This window comes from Stegodyphus dumicola, chromosome 3 (genome assembly GCF_044657685.1).
Source record: "Stegodyphus dumicola isolate Sdum_Otavi_A_Nest chromosome 3, ASM4465768v1".
Classification (NCBI taxonomy): Eukaryota; Metazoa; Arthropoda; class Arachnida; order Araneae; family Eresidae; genus Stegodyphus; species Stegodyphus dumicola.
Genome location: NC_140770.1, coordinates 123,320,012 through 123,337,337, shown reverse-complemented (window position 1 = coordinate 123,337,337; position 17,326 = coordinate 123,320,012). Strand labels below are relative to the sequence as shown.

Here is a 17,326-nt window from a genome sequence, read left to right as displayed (position 1 = left end):
ATAAAATGAATTAAAATACAAAATAGTACAAGTCATCTAACAGTCTAATACCTATACCCCATATTTCGACGGTTCAATGCACCATAAAGAGCCATTCACATTGATATTGATTGACGTGAGCCAGCTATATGTGATTCACATTGATTGACATGAGCCAGCTATATGTGATTCCCATTGATTGACATGAGCCAGCTATATGTGATTCCCATTGATTGACATGAGCCAGCTATATGTGATTCTCATTGATTGACATAAGCCAGCTATATGTGACATGACGATACGTGGAGGTAGGTATCTGAGACAGGTATACGGTGAAGGTCAGATTTTTCAACCAGCTCTGCTATGGGGAAAAACTGTTTTGGAACTGTGTCGGCTGTGCCAGATGTCTCCGTTAGTTCACATAAAACCCTAGGATGAACAGCTCTTAAGGCCACCACGATGGTCACGGCTTTCAGGCAGCTCGCTATGTTTTCGGTTTTAGAAAATGAAGGCTCACTTAAACAAACGTTATTTCTATTTACAATGTCTATGTATTTATTAATAGTTTTATATCTTTTATTGCTATTTCAGGTTTAAAAAAAATTTGCTATGACTTTATGCGCTTCTTTGAAGATCAAGGAGCTTTTTGTCGGCATAAATTAATGTACTCTTCTGTTACATATTCAAAATTAAATACTTTAAATAGTTTTGGCTGAATTTCATTTCCTACACAGTAATTAATATTAATACCAATTTTCTTTTAAAAATATTACTTCTGTTGCTCTTTTTTCATTAGTTTTACTCCCTGTGCAGAGAATGTCTGTTTGTGGCAACAGGATTACAGAAGAACCAGAAGAGTGTGACTGCGGCACAGTCGAGGTTAGTAGTCTGTCATGAATAAATAGCTTTTGCACATATTAAGAGAATTAACGGGAATTTTCGTTCACATAAATTCATGAAGTTAATTTACTGTACATTCCTGAAACAATTTGCATTGGAGTATGCTTTAATAAAATAAATGTATGAATATCAGGTAAGAGTGTTTTTCAGTAGAGGGGCACAAACAGCATAAAAAATATATGCTTTTAATTTTATGACCTATCTGTTTAATTGTACTGATTACAATGGTGTTCGTTACAACGACTGTTTATTATAGCAAAAAGTCCATTACAACGATCAACACAAAAAAATCCGAGCTGATGAGAATATGTTGGTAAGGGTTTTACGGAGATGAAAATGTAAAAAACATGTTATGCCTTAGCAGAATTCAAACCATGGATCTTTAATGGCCAGCTGAACGTGTTCCACTTAAATACAAAACTAAGCAATATAGGTAATGAGATAATTCTTTATATTTTCCTTCACTTAAATTTACTGGGTAGGACATTGAAACCAGTTGATGAGATGAAAATGACGCCAATTTTTCGCCCACCTCTTATTGTTAATTCGGAAGTTACCGTATATACCATTAGACATTAAATATGCCCTCGCCGGGATTCGAAACACAGATTTTTCAATTTTCTAGCTGGAGGAGCTAACTACATGTAACACAAGAACAGGGAGTAGAATGTGATAATTTCTTGCATGCAGCGATTATTCCGTTACAACAACCGATGCAAAAAGTCTCCAACTAGTAACAATATAAGTGTAATAATTAGCACAAACACTCAAAACGTTATCGTTGATTGCAGTTTCATTGAAGTTCGGTGCCAAATTTATCAAAGCATCGCTTTTAAGGCAGTGAACTCAGTTATACGATATTGCTATGCAGAAAAATTTACGGAACTTCTCAGAATTTCAAACTGAGAGATAAATTAAAACGATCGATAATATGCCCCTCAGTTTAAGTAGACCCAGTTAATAAAAAAGGAATCTATCAAAACCAGGGCCAAGAGTCAGCATTTTGCCATCCAGGCCTCCCAAATTTTGCCGCCCGTCGACGTGTTGACCTCGTCTTTTGCACCATTTCACAGAGAAAGATCAAAATTATTCTATTTAAACTATTTTTTGCGTTCGTTACTATTTATTAAAGACTCCCCTCCCTCTTTGAGAGGATTATAATGGGCATATTACAATTGCGACATTTTTCCCCGAATGAAAGACGGTTTGGAAAATTTTCTATTCCAACAAGAAATGGCTTTCCTGATTGGCAGTAAATTCTGCGATCAGCCATTCAAGAGACCAAAGAAGGGTTCAATAATGAAGTACTTAGGCTCAATGCCTTTATCCCTACATCATAAAAGATTGATTATTATCATCGAAAAGAGGGTTCCGTTAAGAAGTAAATTTAGTGTCGAATTGTCAATATAACAAATGATAAACTACCTTCCACAGTGAAAAAAAGGTAACAACACCAAAGGACTTAATTTTAAAAATTTGAAACCGAATAAAAGGCCAGAACCAGTTTTGAAGAGTTATATCATGAATTTTGAATAGATTCTAAGTTTTCTTGATCAATGGTCATTGTGGTGTTAACAACACGAGAAAAGAACCACTCGCGAAAGGTCATTTCATTCAGGAGTTGAAGGGCAAATCTCGAGAACCACTTAATAAGTCAGTCAGTTTCCTAGAGGAAAATACAGAAATAGACAGATCATATACAACAGTGATGGTGAACCTATGGCACGCGTGCTACAGTCGGCACGCAGAACCTCATCAGCCGGCACGCGACTAAAATATTACTTCTTTAATCAATAAGCACAATAAAATGATACTATGTAATTTAAATAAGTATTTTAGTCTTTTCTTGAACGTTTGACTTACTTACTTATCGCATAATGCCACTGGAATAGGGCCTAAGCCTAGATATAAGATTTTCATATATCGCCGTAGAAATGATATACATATTTATTGGCTCAATTTATGATGTTTCAATTGTTTGGGCCAATCATATTACTTGTTGCATGGAAAAAAATACGCCAAAGTTGAAGCAGCTAATGTTTGCTAAACGAATTCAAGTTTATTGCCGACTGCCGGTGAGTTTTAATACTTTCATTGTTAAACTAATTCCAGTTTTAAGATCTAAGCATTTTTAGGTAACTTATGAATAATTCTTATTTAATATCTTAAACGGAATGGCACGCGGCCATTCCATTTTGGGCACGCGGCCCCCAAAAGGTTTGCCACCATCACTGCTATAGAAAGTCGACGTCGATCTAAGATATTGCGCGAGCAAGAAGGGAAATCGGAAGAGACCTTGCATTTATGAGCCAGACCAGCAGCCAAGATATAGGATACGGATTAATAAGTGACCATCCTGAGATGAGTTTATAACCAAACAAATGGTTCATTATAGCAATGATGAACTCTAACAAGTGACCATCCTGAGATGAGTTTATAACCAAACAAATGGTTCATTATAGCAATGACGAACTCCCACATCACTGGATTAGTCGATACGGGGAAGATAATTTATCACTGTTTAGATGGGGATCGAGGTCTCCTGATCTTTACGCTCAAAGTATGTTTCCCCTTGGAAGAGGGTATACTAAATACAATATGACCTTACTTCCAGTTACATTAGAAAAGTTCCAGTGGTTTAGCGACTTTATCGGAGTAATATTGAAAATGTGTGTACGTAGAATCGTAATATAACATGAATATATGTCATGTAACAAAAAAAGTACACATCGAGCATTTTCAGTTAGTAAAATTTGAAAGTTTTCCTCCTACATTTATGTAAGAGTAATTTTTTTTACTAGCAATACTTTACGAAATATAACATTTTGAAATCTAATGAATCATTTATAGTAACTATGTATATTATTAAAACTTTTGCTTTTATTACACGCTGATGTTGCTTTAGAGGTTTTCCTTATTATTTCCCCCAATCTTCTGAGAACATTTACAAATATTTTTGAAGTTAAAGGTAATTCCTTAATCGTATATTATTTCGACATATGAAATGTTTCATAGGCAAGATCTACCTTTGCACAGTGACTTGAACTTTAGAGAAATCATGGTTTTTACATTAAATCATACAATATTAGTATGGGGATACTCGCGAACTCCTGAAGATAAAGATGAATATTGCGGGACCACCACGTGAATTGTCACTTAAACTGATCTGGAGGTTACGATATTAGACAAGCAAGTCCGTCAAACGTTATCCAGTGATTCATCATTTCTAACTCAGCAGGTATGTCACGCACTTCAGAACTGTTTTGGATGTCTTTCTTAGGTCACGCGGTTCAAACTCATAAAAAATCACTCAGTTAAAACTGATGAATTGGTATACAATAGATCATTTATTGAGATTTACAAATACCGTACTTTAATTTACAGTTCAAAGATTGGTAGCAATCTTTTGGTAGCACCAAATTAGTGTATACGCTCCATTTTGCCAACTGCATCTTTCCATTTTGTATCTCTTCTCCACAGTCTGGTAATTCTCATAATATTTTTAATATTTTTGATACACTCCCTTCAGGTCAATCGATGGTTATTTTACTAAAATTAATGTTTAATTCATGGCAGCATACTGTTTTAAATTCATTTCATTGATCAAATTGTCCATCTCATGCTTCCTTTTTTATCCAGAACGTTGCAGTATTTCTATAAACTTGATACATTGCATTATGCAGCTATGCTCTTCAGCAGAATTTCCTAGAAAACCTATTTCTATTCCCTTCTTAGGAAGAAAAACACTGGTTTTTCTTTTTTTGGTTTGCGAAATTTTGAAGAAACCGAGCAGAGAAATACAGCAGAAAGGAATAAGTTTGTTAGTATTCATAATGAATTTTGGTTTGCTTGATATTGTAAAGCCCGCAAAAGCTATCTGCCTAAAGAAAGAAATGTCTTTGTGGAGGGTTTTCTAAAGGAAACTGCCTCATATCCAAGTTACGCTGAGGAAAAAATGCAGTCAACTCGTTCGACGGGATATAAAGCCTTGTTGAACAGCCAGTGTTCAGCGTCTTTACGTGTTGGTCGCTGATGAACTTATAATATTTGTAATGACAAAAGAACTGTATTCAAAAATAGAAGCTGTTAACATTCATCCATAAGTTGACTCTTTATGAAGTTGCATGGAATGGTTGTATACAAGAAATAATTTCTTCTGTATTGAAAAGAATGGGAGTTTTAAATTCGAAGTTTTGTTTGATTTATAAATGATGAACAATGAAAAACTGATGATAGTGATTTGAGCAGATTTCTTCGAAATTAAGCAGTATGGTTCGGGGTCTGCAGAATTTGTGATTAGATCATTTATCGCAGCACATTAAACAAAGCAAAACTAGCTTAAAATAAAAAGCACTAGCTTAATAAAACTAGCTAAAAATAAAAAGTGCCAGTTAGTTAATCAGAATTCAATATTATTATCATTATTATAATAAAATGACTAAACATATATAAAATTTTGGTGTTATTAAGTTATAATATATTATTATTTGAACTACAGCTTTTTATATTAAACTGTAAATAAAGAAAGAAACATTTGACTTAAATGTATTGCTGAGTCTATTAAAACTTAGGCTAACTTAGGCTATTTTGAAGCAGAAGACATGAAAAATGAGCAATGACCTCGCCGGGACACGAACCTCGGAACTCTCGAATACGCGCCGAGTGTGCTGTCCATTACACCACGTAGGCATGATAGGAAGGCGGGAGAAATACCTTACATACTCCCACTTTTAAAGTGCGACTGAGGATTAGGGGACACAATCGCCAAATCCTGATGGTGGAGAATCATCATCCACCGCCTTTTTTAGTTCGGGAGCCACTGTAGAGTCATTAGGATTTTTTTTTTTTTTTTTTTTAAAGCTGAAAACGTGAAGAAATGTGCAATACCCTCCTCCTCGTCGGGATTCGGACCTGGAGCTCTCGAATACGCGCCGATTGTGCTGACCGTTACATTACGAAGGCATTCTAAGAAAGCAGGAAAAGTCCAGAAGTTTGTGATAAACTTCTGGACCTGTGGATGTACATTCGTGTAATCCATAGGTTCAGAAGTTATTCGGACCTAAGTCATTACCTATGATGAAACTTGGTTGTTTCATTTCGATCTGAAAACGTAAACTAGTCTATGAAATGACTTTACATTCGTGTCATGAAAACAAAGATGACTGCAGTATAGTTGTAGAGTCATTAGGTTTTATCTATGCAGGAATGTAAACAATGTGCAACAGTAGCAAACGTGCAACAGCTACAGTAGATTGTGCGTTACTTTTTGACCAGCCTATGTATATTAAATTTAGGGTAAAGTATGATTCTGCTGAGAAATTTTTAAAGAGGCCTAGAGGACTAGGAATATCTCTAGGGATATCTTAAAAGAATAAAGAAACAAGAGGGAAAGCTTATTAAAAATAACAATGAACTATTTAAACACCAGGAAGCGTATCAAAAGGAGCATTTTATAGTTCTTTATAACAATATCTGATAAATTTATCAGATAACTTCAGGTTTTTGAGTTTAACAGAGACAAGTTATTTATTGTAAAAGCAGTTTTTTAACATATTATATGTAACGCATCTCATTACAGGAATTTTCTTGGGGTGTGAGATTCAGCGCCTTATTGCTGTATAGACTATATAATGTAAATGTAATCATAATCTTTGTATAAAGTGAGGAATTCGAATTGCTGAAACTTAATCTAAAAAATGGATAAATGCTTTAACTCAAAACTTTGGAGAAATTGAGCTTTACTGATATTCAATAGAAAAAATATGGAAAATTATACGGCGACACCAATTTTACATATGTTTGACAGAGAAATATTTAGGGATAGTCCAAACCAAGTAATAATCTCAAAAAATTTCCTGTAGTAAATAACTGAATTTGTATTCTACATTTTGACCTTGTAGTTGTGACCTTAGCGAGTTTGTGCCTTTGATTTTTCTTCATTTCTGGCTCGAATAGTGTTTAATAGTTGGTTCTTACCTATGTTAATTCGTGAAATAATACTTGCCCCCCCATGCTTGTTTAAACTCAGAAAGCTTCTGATAGAATGTTAAATATTTCAACTGTTACTGAAATATATTTTCTCAGATTAAGTTGGAAAATTAACAAAATCTTTGTTTGTATCTCATTTATAAATAAAACAACTCTTAAAATCGTATTTATTATATTCTAAATTTAGTTTTCGTTAAATGTAGATCCCAAATTTGTTTTAAATTAATAACTCTTAATATTAAATGAACGTTATCATCGTCGCCTTTGTTATCATTGTTATTAATCGTCCTTATCATAATTGTTATTACTACTATTAATATCATCATCATTATTATTTTCATTATTAAATATTATTAGCCTCATTACTATTATTACTATTACTATTATAATTATCATAAGGAATCAAAATTTTTAAGGTTCTTAATCGAAAAAATTTAGAATTCAGCTCTCCATTTCTTTTATAACATGCACTGGAAAGCCACAAAATTCGCGTGCCGGTTTTATAGTGATATTCTTTTTATTGTAGTGAACTCAAGACCATCTCTCAGTATCTGTTTATGTGAGTATCGTTTGCTTCATTTTATTGTTGCAAACAGCGTAAATTCCTTTTGCTTTTCTTTCTTTAGTTTTGAACTTTATGTGTGGCAACAAGATAATTGATTGATAGAATTGTGTTTGTGACAGCCATGTAGAATGGCTCGCTTATTTTGTATCAATTATTTTGCATCGCTGACAAGTGTAATTTAATAAAAGTGTAGGAATACAGTCCATTTGTTGATTGATTATAGTTTGTGAAACATATTAAGTTAATTAGAAAACATATTGTTGGTCAAAAGTCTAGCCGGAGAGCTAGTGAAGATAGTGACTGTTCTAAGTGTATTCTAAGTGTATCGCAAATATGCAGATGGTTTGTGAAAATTATCCACTTTGTGAGGTAAGTGGATTTTGAACAAAAATTCGTTTAATTTGTTGTTAAATTTTAAGAACAATGTTGTAATACAACGTAGAATTCGATTTCATTTTAATAATAGTGTTAAGTGATTTAAGAACAATTTCTGTTTTTGAATTGATCAATTATGAGTGAACTTATAACTTTTAAAACAAAAGAGCGGTCTTACGCAGGAGTGTTACTAATTATGTAAAGAAAATTGAAACTATTTTAACTGCAGATGAAATTAATTTAATAGAACTAGAGGAATGTGTCGAATTATTGAAACAAAAAGAAACTGAGTTAAGGAAGCTTGATTCTGAAATCGAAAGTTTCATTACAGATACTAAAGAATTAGAAAACGAAATAGATAATGTTCAGGAGTACACAGATAAAATTTATTTGTGGAAATTTAAAGGTGAAAAAATATTAAAAAATCAAAATAATAAAAATAATTCTAATAGTGTAATTTCAGAACAGGTTCTTGACAATATTAAATTACCCAAGTTAACATTACCGACTTTTGGTGGTAATATTACAGAATGGATAGCTTTTAAAGATCTTTTCAGTGCTTGTGTAAGAAATAATACAAATTTATCTAATGCTCAAAAATTGCAGTATTTGAAGGCTTCGTTGAAAGGTGAAGCATATCGCATTATTCAAACCATTCAAATTTCGGATTGTAATTTTGAAATAGCATGGAATCTGTTAGACGAAAGATATTCAAATAAGAGAGAACAAATTTTTGCATATATTAAACGTTTTTTAAGTTTACCAACTATTCAAAATGAATCAGCATTTGCTATTTTAAATTTAGTTGATAATATTAATGAAATAATTCGTTCTTTAGAAGTATTGAATCAAACCATTGATAATTTTGGTGACACTTTAATGACTTATTTAACTTTGCAAAAATTAGATCCTGCTACAAAATTATGGTGGGAACGTCAGTTAAAATCTAATGAAATTCCAAAACTTACGACTTTAATTGAATTCCTAAAAAACTATGCAAGAACACTTCAAAATAGCAAATCAACAAGTAATAAGGTACCTAAATCTGTGTTTCAAAATAAGAATAATGTTCTGGTTGCTACTTTGGGTTGTGGTTATTGTAAAGAAGAGCATAGTTTAGCCAAATGTTCGAAATTTCTAAATTTATCGGTTCAGCAAAGGATAGATTTTGTAAAATCTAATCGTTACTGTTTTAATTGTTTATCTAATATGCACTTGCTCAAAAAATGCAACAGTTTAAATACATGTCGACATTGCTTTAAGAAGCATCACAGTATTTTGCACATTATAAATAATTCAAAGAATAAAACTCAGTTAAACAGTATATCTCCGCCTACGCAATCTATCATTAAAAGAGATGAATTAACGATTCCTAAGGACGTTTCAGCCACAGTTTGTGCCTCTCATTATGATTCGAATGCAAAGGGTAATCAAACCAGTCACATTTTATTGTGTACTGCTTTAATAAAAGTTCAAAATTCTAAGCAACAATTTGTGAAGTGTAGATGTTTATGTGACACTGGATCTCAGAGATCATTTATTTCAAGGGATTGTGTGAAGAAATTAGGATTACGAGTGAAAGATAATTCCATTTCTGTATCATGTCTAGGAGAATTTAATACTATAAGTAATGGGGAAGTCGATTTAGTATTCACTTCTCATTTTAAAAGTGATATTCGTGTATCAACATCAGCGTTTGTACTGGACAAGGTGACAGATAACATTCCCTATGTATCTTTGCCATCAATCATCTTCGATAACTTCAGTGATTTACAATTAGCTGATCCATTATTTTACAAGTCACAACCAGTTGACATTTTATTTGGAGTAAATGTATTTCTGCATTTAATGACGGGAGAAATTGTCAAACGTGGTCCTGATCTACCATTTGCTCTAAATTCGAGGTTGGGATGGATAATTTCGGGTACTACAAATTTTGAATCTACAAATTTTGAGCCAGTATATGTAAATCATTTGAATACAAACACAGATGAGTTAGTAAATTCTTTCTGGGAGTTAGAAAAGTTTCCAAATGTACAACCTTTAACAAATGAAGAAAAACTTTGTGAAGAACATTTTAAAAACTCGCATTTTAGAGACACATCAGGTCGTTATTCAGTTGCATTACCATTCAAACATAATAGAGATATTCTAGGTGACTCCCGTGAAGTGGCGTACAGAAGATTTCAATACTTGGAGAAGAGGCTGTTATCTATGAAAGAAATTTACAACCAGTATATTCAGTTTATGAAAGAGTACTTTTCACTATAATACGTAGAATTAGTGCCAGACACAGATTATGAATTAGAGAATAAACACTATTATATCCCACATCACTTTGTGTTGAAGGACTCTAGCTTAACAACAAAATTGAGAGTTGTTTTCGATGCGAGCGCTAAAACAACCACAGGTATTTCTTTAAATGATACACTAATGATAGGCCCAAAAATACAAGATGACTTAATTTGTATTTTACTAAGATTTAGACTTCATAACATTGCAATAACCGCTGATATTAAAATGATGTACAGACAGATAAAGGTTCATGAAAAAGATAGAGATTTTCAGAGAATATTATGCAGAGATAGCCCATATAAGCAAATACAAGTTTGTCGTTTGAAAACAGTTACATATGGAACTGCAGCTGCTCCATATCTTGCAACCAAAGTGTTGAGTCAGTTAGCGATTGATGAAGGATTGAACTTTCCAAAGGCAAAGAATATAGTTTTAAGAGATTTTTATGTTGATGATATGTTAACTGGTGTAAAAGATAGTTCGGAAGGTATTGCATTGATAGACGAATTGCAACATCTGCTAAAAAGTGGTGGCTTTGAGCTTCACAAATGGTCGACAAGTGAACCGTCATTGTTAAAAACCTCTGGCTTAACAAACACAGATAGTGACAATATTCATCATGTAATAGAAGACAAACCATTGAAAGTTCTGGGATTGGAATGGCATCCGGACAATGATGAATTCAAATGTAATGTTGGTGTAATAGAGTATCAAAGTGTTCCGACTAAAAGAATTATTTTGTCATTCGTAGCAAAACTATTCGATCCATTGGGGTGGATAGCTCCGTTTGTAATTCTCGCTAAAATGATCCTTCAGCAATTGTGGAAATTACAGTTATCATGGGATGATCCTGTAACAGAAGAGATTGATCGAAATTGGAGAAATCTATGTAGAGAAGTTAAACTTTTGAATTCTATAAATATACCTAGGAAAATTCTGCTACCTGATTATTTTCGATGTGAACTTCACGGATTTTGTGATGCGTCTGAAAGAGGTTATGCAGCAGTTATTTATATCAAAACTTGCAATAACTCTGACATTAATGTTAAACTCAGCTAAAACAGCTAAAACTCGTGTAGCACCATTAAAATCTATTACGATTCCAAGACTGGAATTATGTGCAGCAGTGTTATTGGCACGCTTAATTCAGTCTGTAAAAGCTGCATTAGTTATAAATTTTGATTTAGTGCAAGCTTGGAGTGATTCACAAATCGTGTTGTCATGGCTAAGGTCAGATCCTAAAAAATGGCAAGTATTCGTATCCAATAGAGTTTCTGAAATACAATCCATCTTACCACCTGAGAACTGGAGTCATGTTGATGGAAAGGAAAATCCAGCTGATTGTGCTTCACGTGGATTATTTCCTGCAGAACTATTATCTCATCAATTGTGGTGGAATGGTCCTTCTTGGTTAAAGTGCAGTGAGATTGCCTTGTCTAAAAATATTCTTATAGATGAAAAGGCATTACCAGATGCACGTAAAACAGTCTCATTTGTAGTTTCTGAACCTGTACAGGAACTTTCTATTATATCAAATATATCTTCATTTCCAAAGTTACAACGCATATTTGCTTGTATATTAAGATTCATATCGAATTCTAAAGTAGCATATCTAGAAAGAAATACGTCTTTTTTATCTAGTAATGAAATTCGAGCTGCAACTTTCTGTATTGTCCGAATAATACAGCGATTTCACTTTTTTAAAGAAATTCAATGTTTGGAGTTGGGAAAGGACTTACCTACAAACAGCAACCTCCTTAGCTTGTGTCCAATTTTAGATGACAACAAAGTGTTACGTGTAGGAGGAAGACTGAAAAATGCGCAACTATCAGAAAATGAAAAACATCCAATCTTATTACCTTCAAAACACAATCTGACAGAAATCATAATTAGACACTTTCATGTCAAATATCTGCATGCAGCACCGGAACTTCTTCTATCTTTAATTAGACAGCAATTTTGGATCATAGCTGCTAGATCTGCTATCCGAAAAGTAGTGAAATCTTGTATTACGTGTTGTAAACTTAGAGCTAAAACTGCAAGTCAAATAATGGCTGATCTACCGGAATCTAGAGTAACACAATCACGACCATTTCATCGAACTGGAATAGATTTTTCTGGACCGTTCATGATTAAACATCGTGCAGGACGTGGACAAAAATCATTTAAATATTACGTATGCTTATTTGTGTGTTTTGTAATCAAGGCAGTACATCTTGAAGTGGTAGAAGATTTGTCAACAAAGGCATTTTTAAGTGCATTGAAACGATTTATTGCGAGAAGAGGGAAACCATTTGAGATTTATAGTGACTGCGGTACTAACTTTAAAGGTGCAGACAAAGAAATCAGAAAATGTTTTTTGCAATGTAAGCAAAATCAAGAAATTCACAAATTTTTGTCTTTAGAGGAAATAAAATGGATATTCAACCCGCCATCATCTCCCCATTTTGGTGGACTATGGGAATCGGCAGTAAAGTCAATGAAATTACATCTAAAAAGGACTGTTGGTGATACTGTGCTGACCTATCAGGAATTTCAGACCTTGATAGCGCAGGTTGAGGCTTGTCTCAACTCTAGGCCATTGTGTCCAACATCGGCTGATCCAAATGATTTAACTGCATTAACACCTGGTCATTTCCTAATAGGAACGTCTTTAACTGCCATACCTGAACCAGACCTAAATTATAGTTCCTTCAATCACATTGACAGATGGCATGTGAGACAGTTTATTTTTCAGCACTTCTGGAAAAGATGGAGTCGAGAATACCTGTCTCAGCTTCAACAAAGACCTAAATGGCAAAAAAGTCAAAACAATTTAGAAGTCAATGACTTAGTCCTCATCAAAGAAGACAACCTTCCGCCTCTTAAATGGAGGTTAGGGAGAATAATTGCTGTTCATCCGGGCTCAGATCAAAGAGTCAGAGTTGCTAGTATTAAAACTGGTCATGGTGTCATAAAACGACCAATCGTGAAATTGTGTCCTCTTCCTATTCAGACTAAAAAACTATGAACTGCTTCGCATATAATATTTTGTATTATTTTTCTTATGTTTATCTTTATTACAGACTAAGAAGTTTCAAAATGCTCCAACTGTTGAAATCCCCTGGGATTTCAACGAGGGCCAGGATGTTTATGTGAGTATCGTTTGCTTCATTTTATTGTTGCAAACAGCGTAAATTCCTTTTGCTTTTCTTTCTTTAGTTTTGAACTTTATGTGTGGCAACAAGATAATTGATTGATAGAATTGTGTTTGTGACAGCCATGTAGAATGGCTCGCTTATTTTGTATCAATTATTTTGCATCGCTGACAAGTGTAATTTAATAAAAGTGTAGGAATACAGTCCATTTGTTGATTGATTATAGTTTGTGAAACATATTAAGTTAATTAGAATACAGATGTATATTATGTCATATTATGTCTTCGTTTGGGGGAGCATTAACGACATGAACAAAATTTTATAGGGAATTTATGTGCACTGCAATAAATCTGAATGTTTCTGAATTGCAATTTTTTCCAGGAATGTGCTACAGAGAACCCTTGTTGTGATCCAATGACCTGCAAACTGATCAAGCATGCACAGTGCTCATCAGGACCATGTTGTAGGAAATGCAAAGTAAGCACTTTCCAAATTTATTTCCCTATTTAACAAATTATTATAGCTGAGATAACTGAGATGCTGGCTGAAGGTGGTAGCAGATTACTTACTGATGCTAATTGAATAGTAATTCATATTTCATTTAAAATGAAGGTTACACGAGATCGTTTACTGCAGTCATTGAAATCTATGCTCAGGGGGTGCATAAGTATTGTTACGGATTTTGTATATATGTAAATAACTTTAGTGAAATTATATGTGAAACTGTAGCAATTTTTTTTTTTTTTTTTTTTTTTTTTTTTTTTTTTTTATAGTATAACATCAAATGTTTGAAAGAGACAATGCTCTGCCGGAAAAGTACGATTACAGGGAGGCAAGTCTATTTAATCTTAGGCAAGTCATTGAGTAAATTGCTATCTCGCTAAACTGGCGAGTTATCGCCAAGCTATCGATGGTTTTGGCGATTAATTTTTGTCGTCAGATTTGGCGAAAAATAGCCAAAAGCGGTGACTATTTGACTTCATTTTGGTCCGATCCCTGTATACTTGTAAAATGTATTTGGTATTGTGATTGAATAAATGTAATTGATCACTATATGTAACTGTAACTGTAACAGTATCCGACTCTCGTATGCCTTCCAGTAATTTCGAGAAGGGGAAGGTACTAGATATTTCTCGGTGGCTGGGGGGGGTTATATAAGACCAGAGAAGCATCAGTTTCTCAGTTGTTTAGTTCAGCGTAGGTTCGAAGTATTGAGAGATCTCTGTAGGAGCTTCGCGTTTTTAGATGTGCTTTGCCCTGCGTTGTGTTTAACGTTCTTAGTAGTTTGAATTGTAACTACTGAGTGTGCTCTGTGATACTGAGAAAAAGTTGTTTTGTAGAAAGTTCCAGAACTGTAAAATGTACCTTTTTCTAAAATAAGTTTTATCAAGCTACAATCGGGTCTGTGTGCATTCAGTCCATTACGAACTTGTATGCACGCAGCAGTATGTAAGAACCCTGCACCTACTTAAGATTTTCCCTAGGTGAATAGCACAGCGGACGAGCACAAACATTTTCTGTTCTTAGAAAACTCCGAAGGCCGGTCTTCTCAGAATAGCGAAGACGAAACCTTCGTAATAAGAAGATCCAGAATTTGATGAAATGCTAAAATGGGACTCTTTCTTGTTGAATTCTTTCTTCCACTTAACACGAAGCAGAGAAAAAGGATTTTGACTCCACAGTTGTTTCAATTATACATAAAACTACAATACTGTTAACTATGAATAAAATTAGTACACTATTAAGTCCTTTATTGTTATTTTCATTAAATACTGTTCCTTTAAGAATACAGTTATTCTATTCTGTAGCGTAGCGGAATCTTAAATTTAAATTAATAAACATAAGAGTACATCTTTGCGAGTGGACTGTAGTTTAACTTTTATTTTAGCGATTTCAACTTTAGAACATAACACGGCACAAAGCAAAGCGAGAGAGTTACAATTAGCGTTTGCAAGAATGCAAGAACAAAGTGCGAGCTGCGCATACGATCTGCGCATTGCGAAATAATATCTAACAGGCAGAGAACTCTGGCCGAAACATATTCTGAATTTTAAAAAAGGTTACTTTTCCATTAAAAAAATCAGCTATGTTTAAAATGTTTATAGATTATAAAAAAATAAAAAATAAAAAAAATAAAATAAAAAGATATATCGCTTTGAAATTTTGCTCCTTGAACTATTTTTTATATTTGCTACTGGATCATACTGCACCTCAAAACTCTTTATTTTATTTTATTTATTTACATGAAAAAACAGTGACCTACATCAGATCTTTGAAAATATGTAAATTTTATTGCTGAAATAATTCTAATCTAAAGATGAATTTTTTTTCCCCAGATGTTAAAATCAAATTGATATGCTTTTCTTACACATACTATGGAATGACAGATTTTTGAATTAATTTGTTGCAAAATAAATTTTTTAAATATTTTCTCCTATTTCAAACTTAAATTTTTCGCTATTTAACAAATTACTGATGACAGTTATTTATGATTATTCATTACTTCTATATGATGCTAAGATATTATTTCTTCATTTAGTTGTTGTCACCGGACCATTTATGTCGGTCTTCCAAAGGCGAGTGCGATATTGCAGAATTCTGTGACGGAAAAAGTGGTGAGGTAAAAATATTATTAAAACATGTCATTTATAAAATTTTTTCACTTATTTTTCTTTCAGTTTTCCACACTGTCTAGAACTAGATAATATTGCAAACATATTGAAGATATGTTTGCGTATCTTCCGTGCTAGACAGTTAAAAAGTTCTACTAGAAATCATTTAATAGTGAAAATACTGTCAACGATGGTAACTGCTATAATCCTCTTTGTCTGCTATTCTATCTAGATTTGTTCCAGAGAATTATTTGTTGGTGAACGTCATCAGAATTGATATTATTAATCTTGATGTTTCTTGCCGAGAGATGGCGCCATAAGTTGAAATGGAACATTCATATTCTGTTCTGCTATTTATCAGGATAGAACTTGGGTCTCTCGTGACATCATTTCACCCGATTTGTTATGAGCTCCATGATTTATATTTGTTAACAATATTAAATTGCTGTTTTTTTATCTTTTTTTTTTAGGCGAAATTTTGTTTTGTAGTTTGGCAACAGTAAGAAAGATTAGAATGATGTTTTGTTTTCCTTAAGCGTGTAAGTAAATAAAGTTTGTCTTTCTTAAGCAAGAAAATGCAATTGTTTATTTAAAATATTTCTTTTCAAGAGTTATGGGAGGGAGTAAGATTTAACGTAAAGGCGAGAACGACTGAATGAAATAATTATTCCGGTAGATTCAACGCAATACGATTTCTGCTCCAACATCACAGCAGCAAACTCCTTCACGGTAAAAAAAAAAAAAACTTTCTTCTACTCAACATCGCTTCTGTCCTTCGGAATCCAGCTATCATAGATATGCCATATTTCCATGCGCCAGTTTACGGCTGAATTTCAACAGAACTGATAACATCGCGCTTAGAACGATAAATCAGTTATAACTCAATATGGGTATTGGTATCTTCTGCAATCTTCATGTGGTGACTCTAGAAATAGAGCTAAAAGAGTGGCAGAAGGTGATCAATGCTAAGACGTTGATGTTATTTTACTTTTGATTTTAGAAATGAATTGCTTTTTAGCTTTACAAAAATTCTAATGGAAAGTATGGAATAAAATTTACTCATATATATAAAAGTACTCTAATAATTATAACAGAAATTTAAAAAGTAAATGAAAAAAGTCTGAAATTCGTAGATTTATTCGACATTCACGAAATCTTAGACAATGGCTTTAAAATTCACGAAAATAAATGCAGATATTCGCACCACAGTAAAATTCTCTTAGAGTATATGTCCAAGAGTTCAAAATATATTTAGTCGTACAAAAACATCCTATGGAAACTTGTAAGGGATTTTCTCCCTCTTTGCCGCGTGCCTTTGTGATGTAATCGGAAGCACGTCCGTCTCTCACTGAGAAGTCCAGGGTTCGAATCCTGGTCTGAGCATTAGCCATTTCTAGTGCTCCGAATAAGTTTACCAAAATGACTCTGAAAGTAGAGCCCAAACATGGAAAAACGAACTGTGATGGACGCTAGTT

The 17,326-nt window shown here is 33.4% G+C and overlaps 1 protein-coding gene across 3 annotated transcripts in view; it reads left to right on the top strand.

The window, feature by feature from the left end:
* Positions 1–17,326, top strand: part of LOC118182623 (zinc metalloproteinase-disintegrin-like jararhagin) — a 162,261-nt gene that overhangs the window by 110,080 nt on the left and 34,855 nt on the right. For all 3 annotated transcript variants that reach the window (XR_015040256.1, XM_085813273.1, XM_085813272.1), the window contains 3 exons: positions 793–858; positions 13,621–13,716; positions 15,779–15,859. Coding sequence is in view for 2 of the 3 variants with exons in the window: in XM_085813273.1 (XP_085669399.1) it covers positions 793–858; positions 13,621–13,716; positions 15,779–15,859 (243 nt within the window). In the remaining variant the exon portion in view is untranslated. The remainder of the gene's footprint in view (positions 1–792; positions 859–13,620; positions 13,717–15,778; positions 15,860–17,326) is intronic.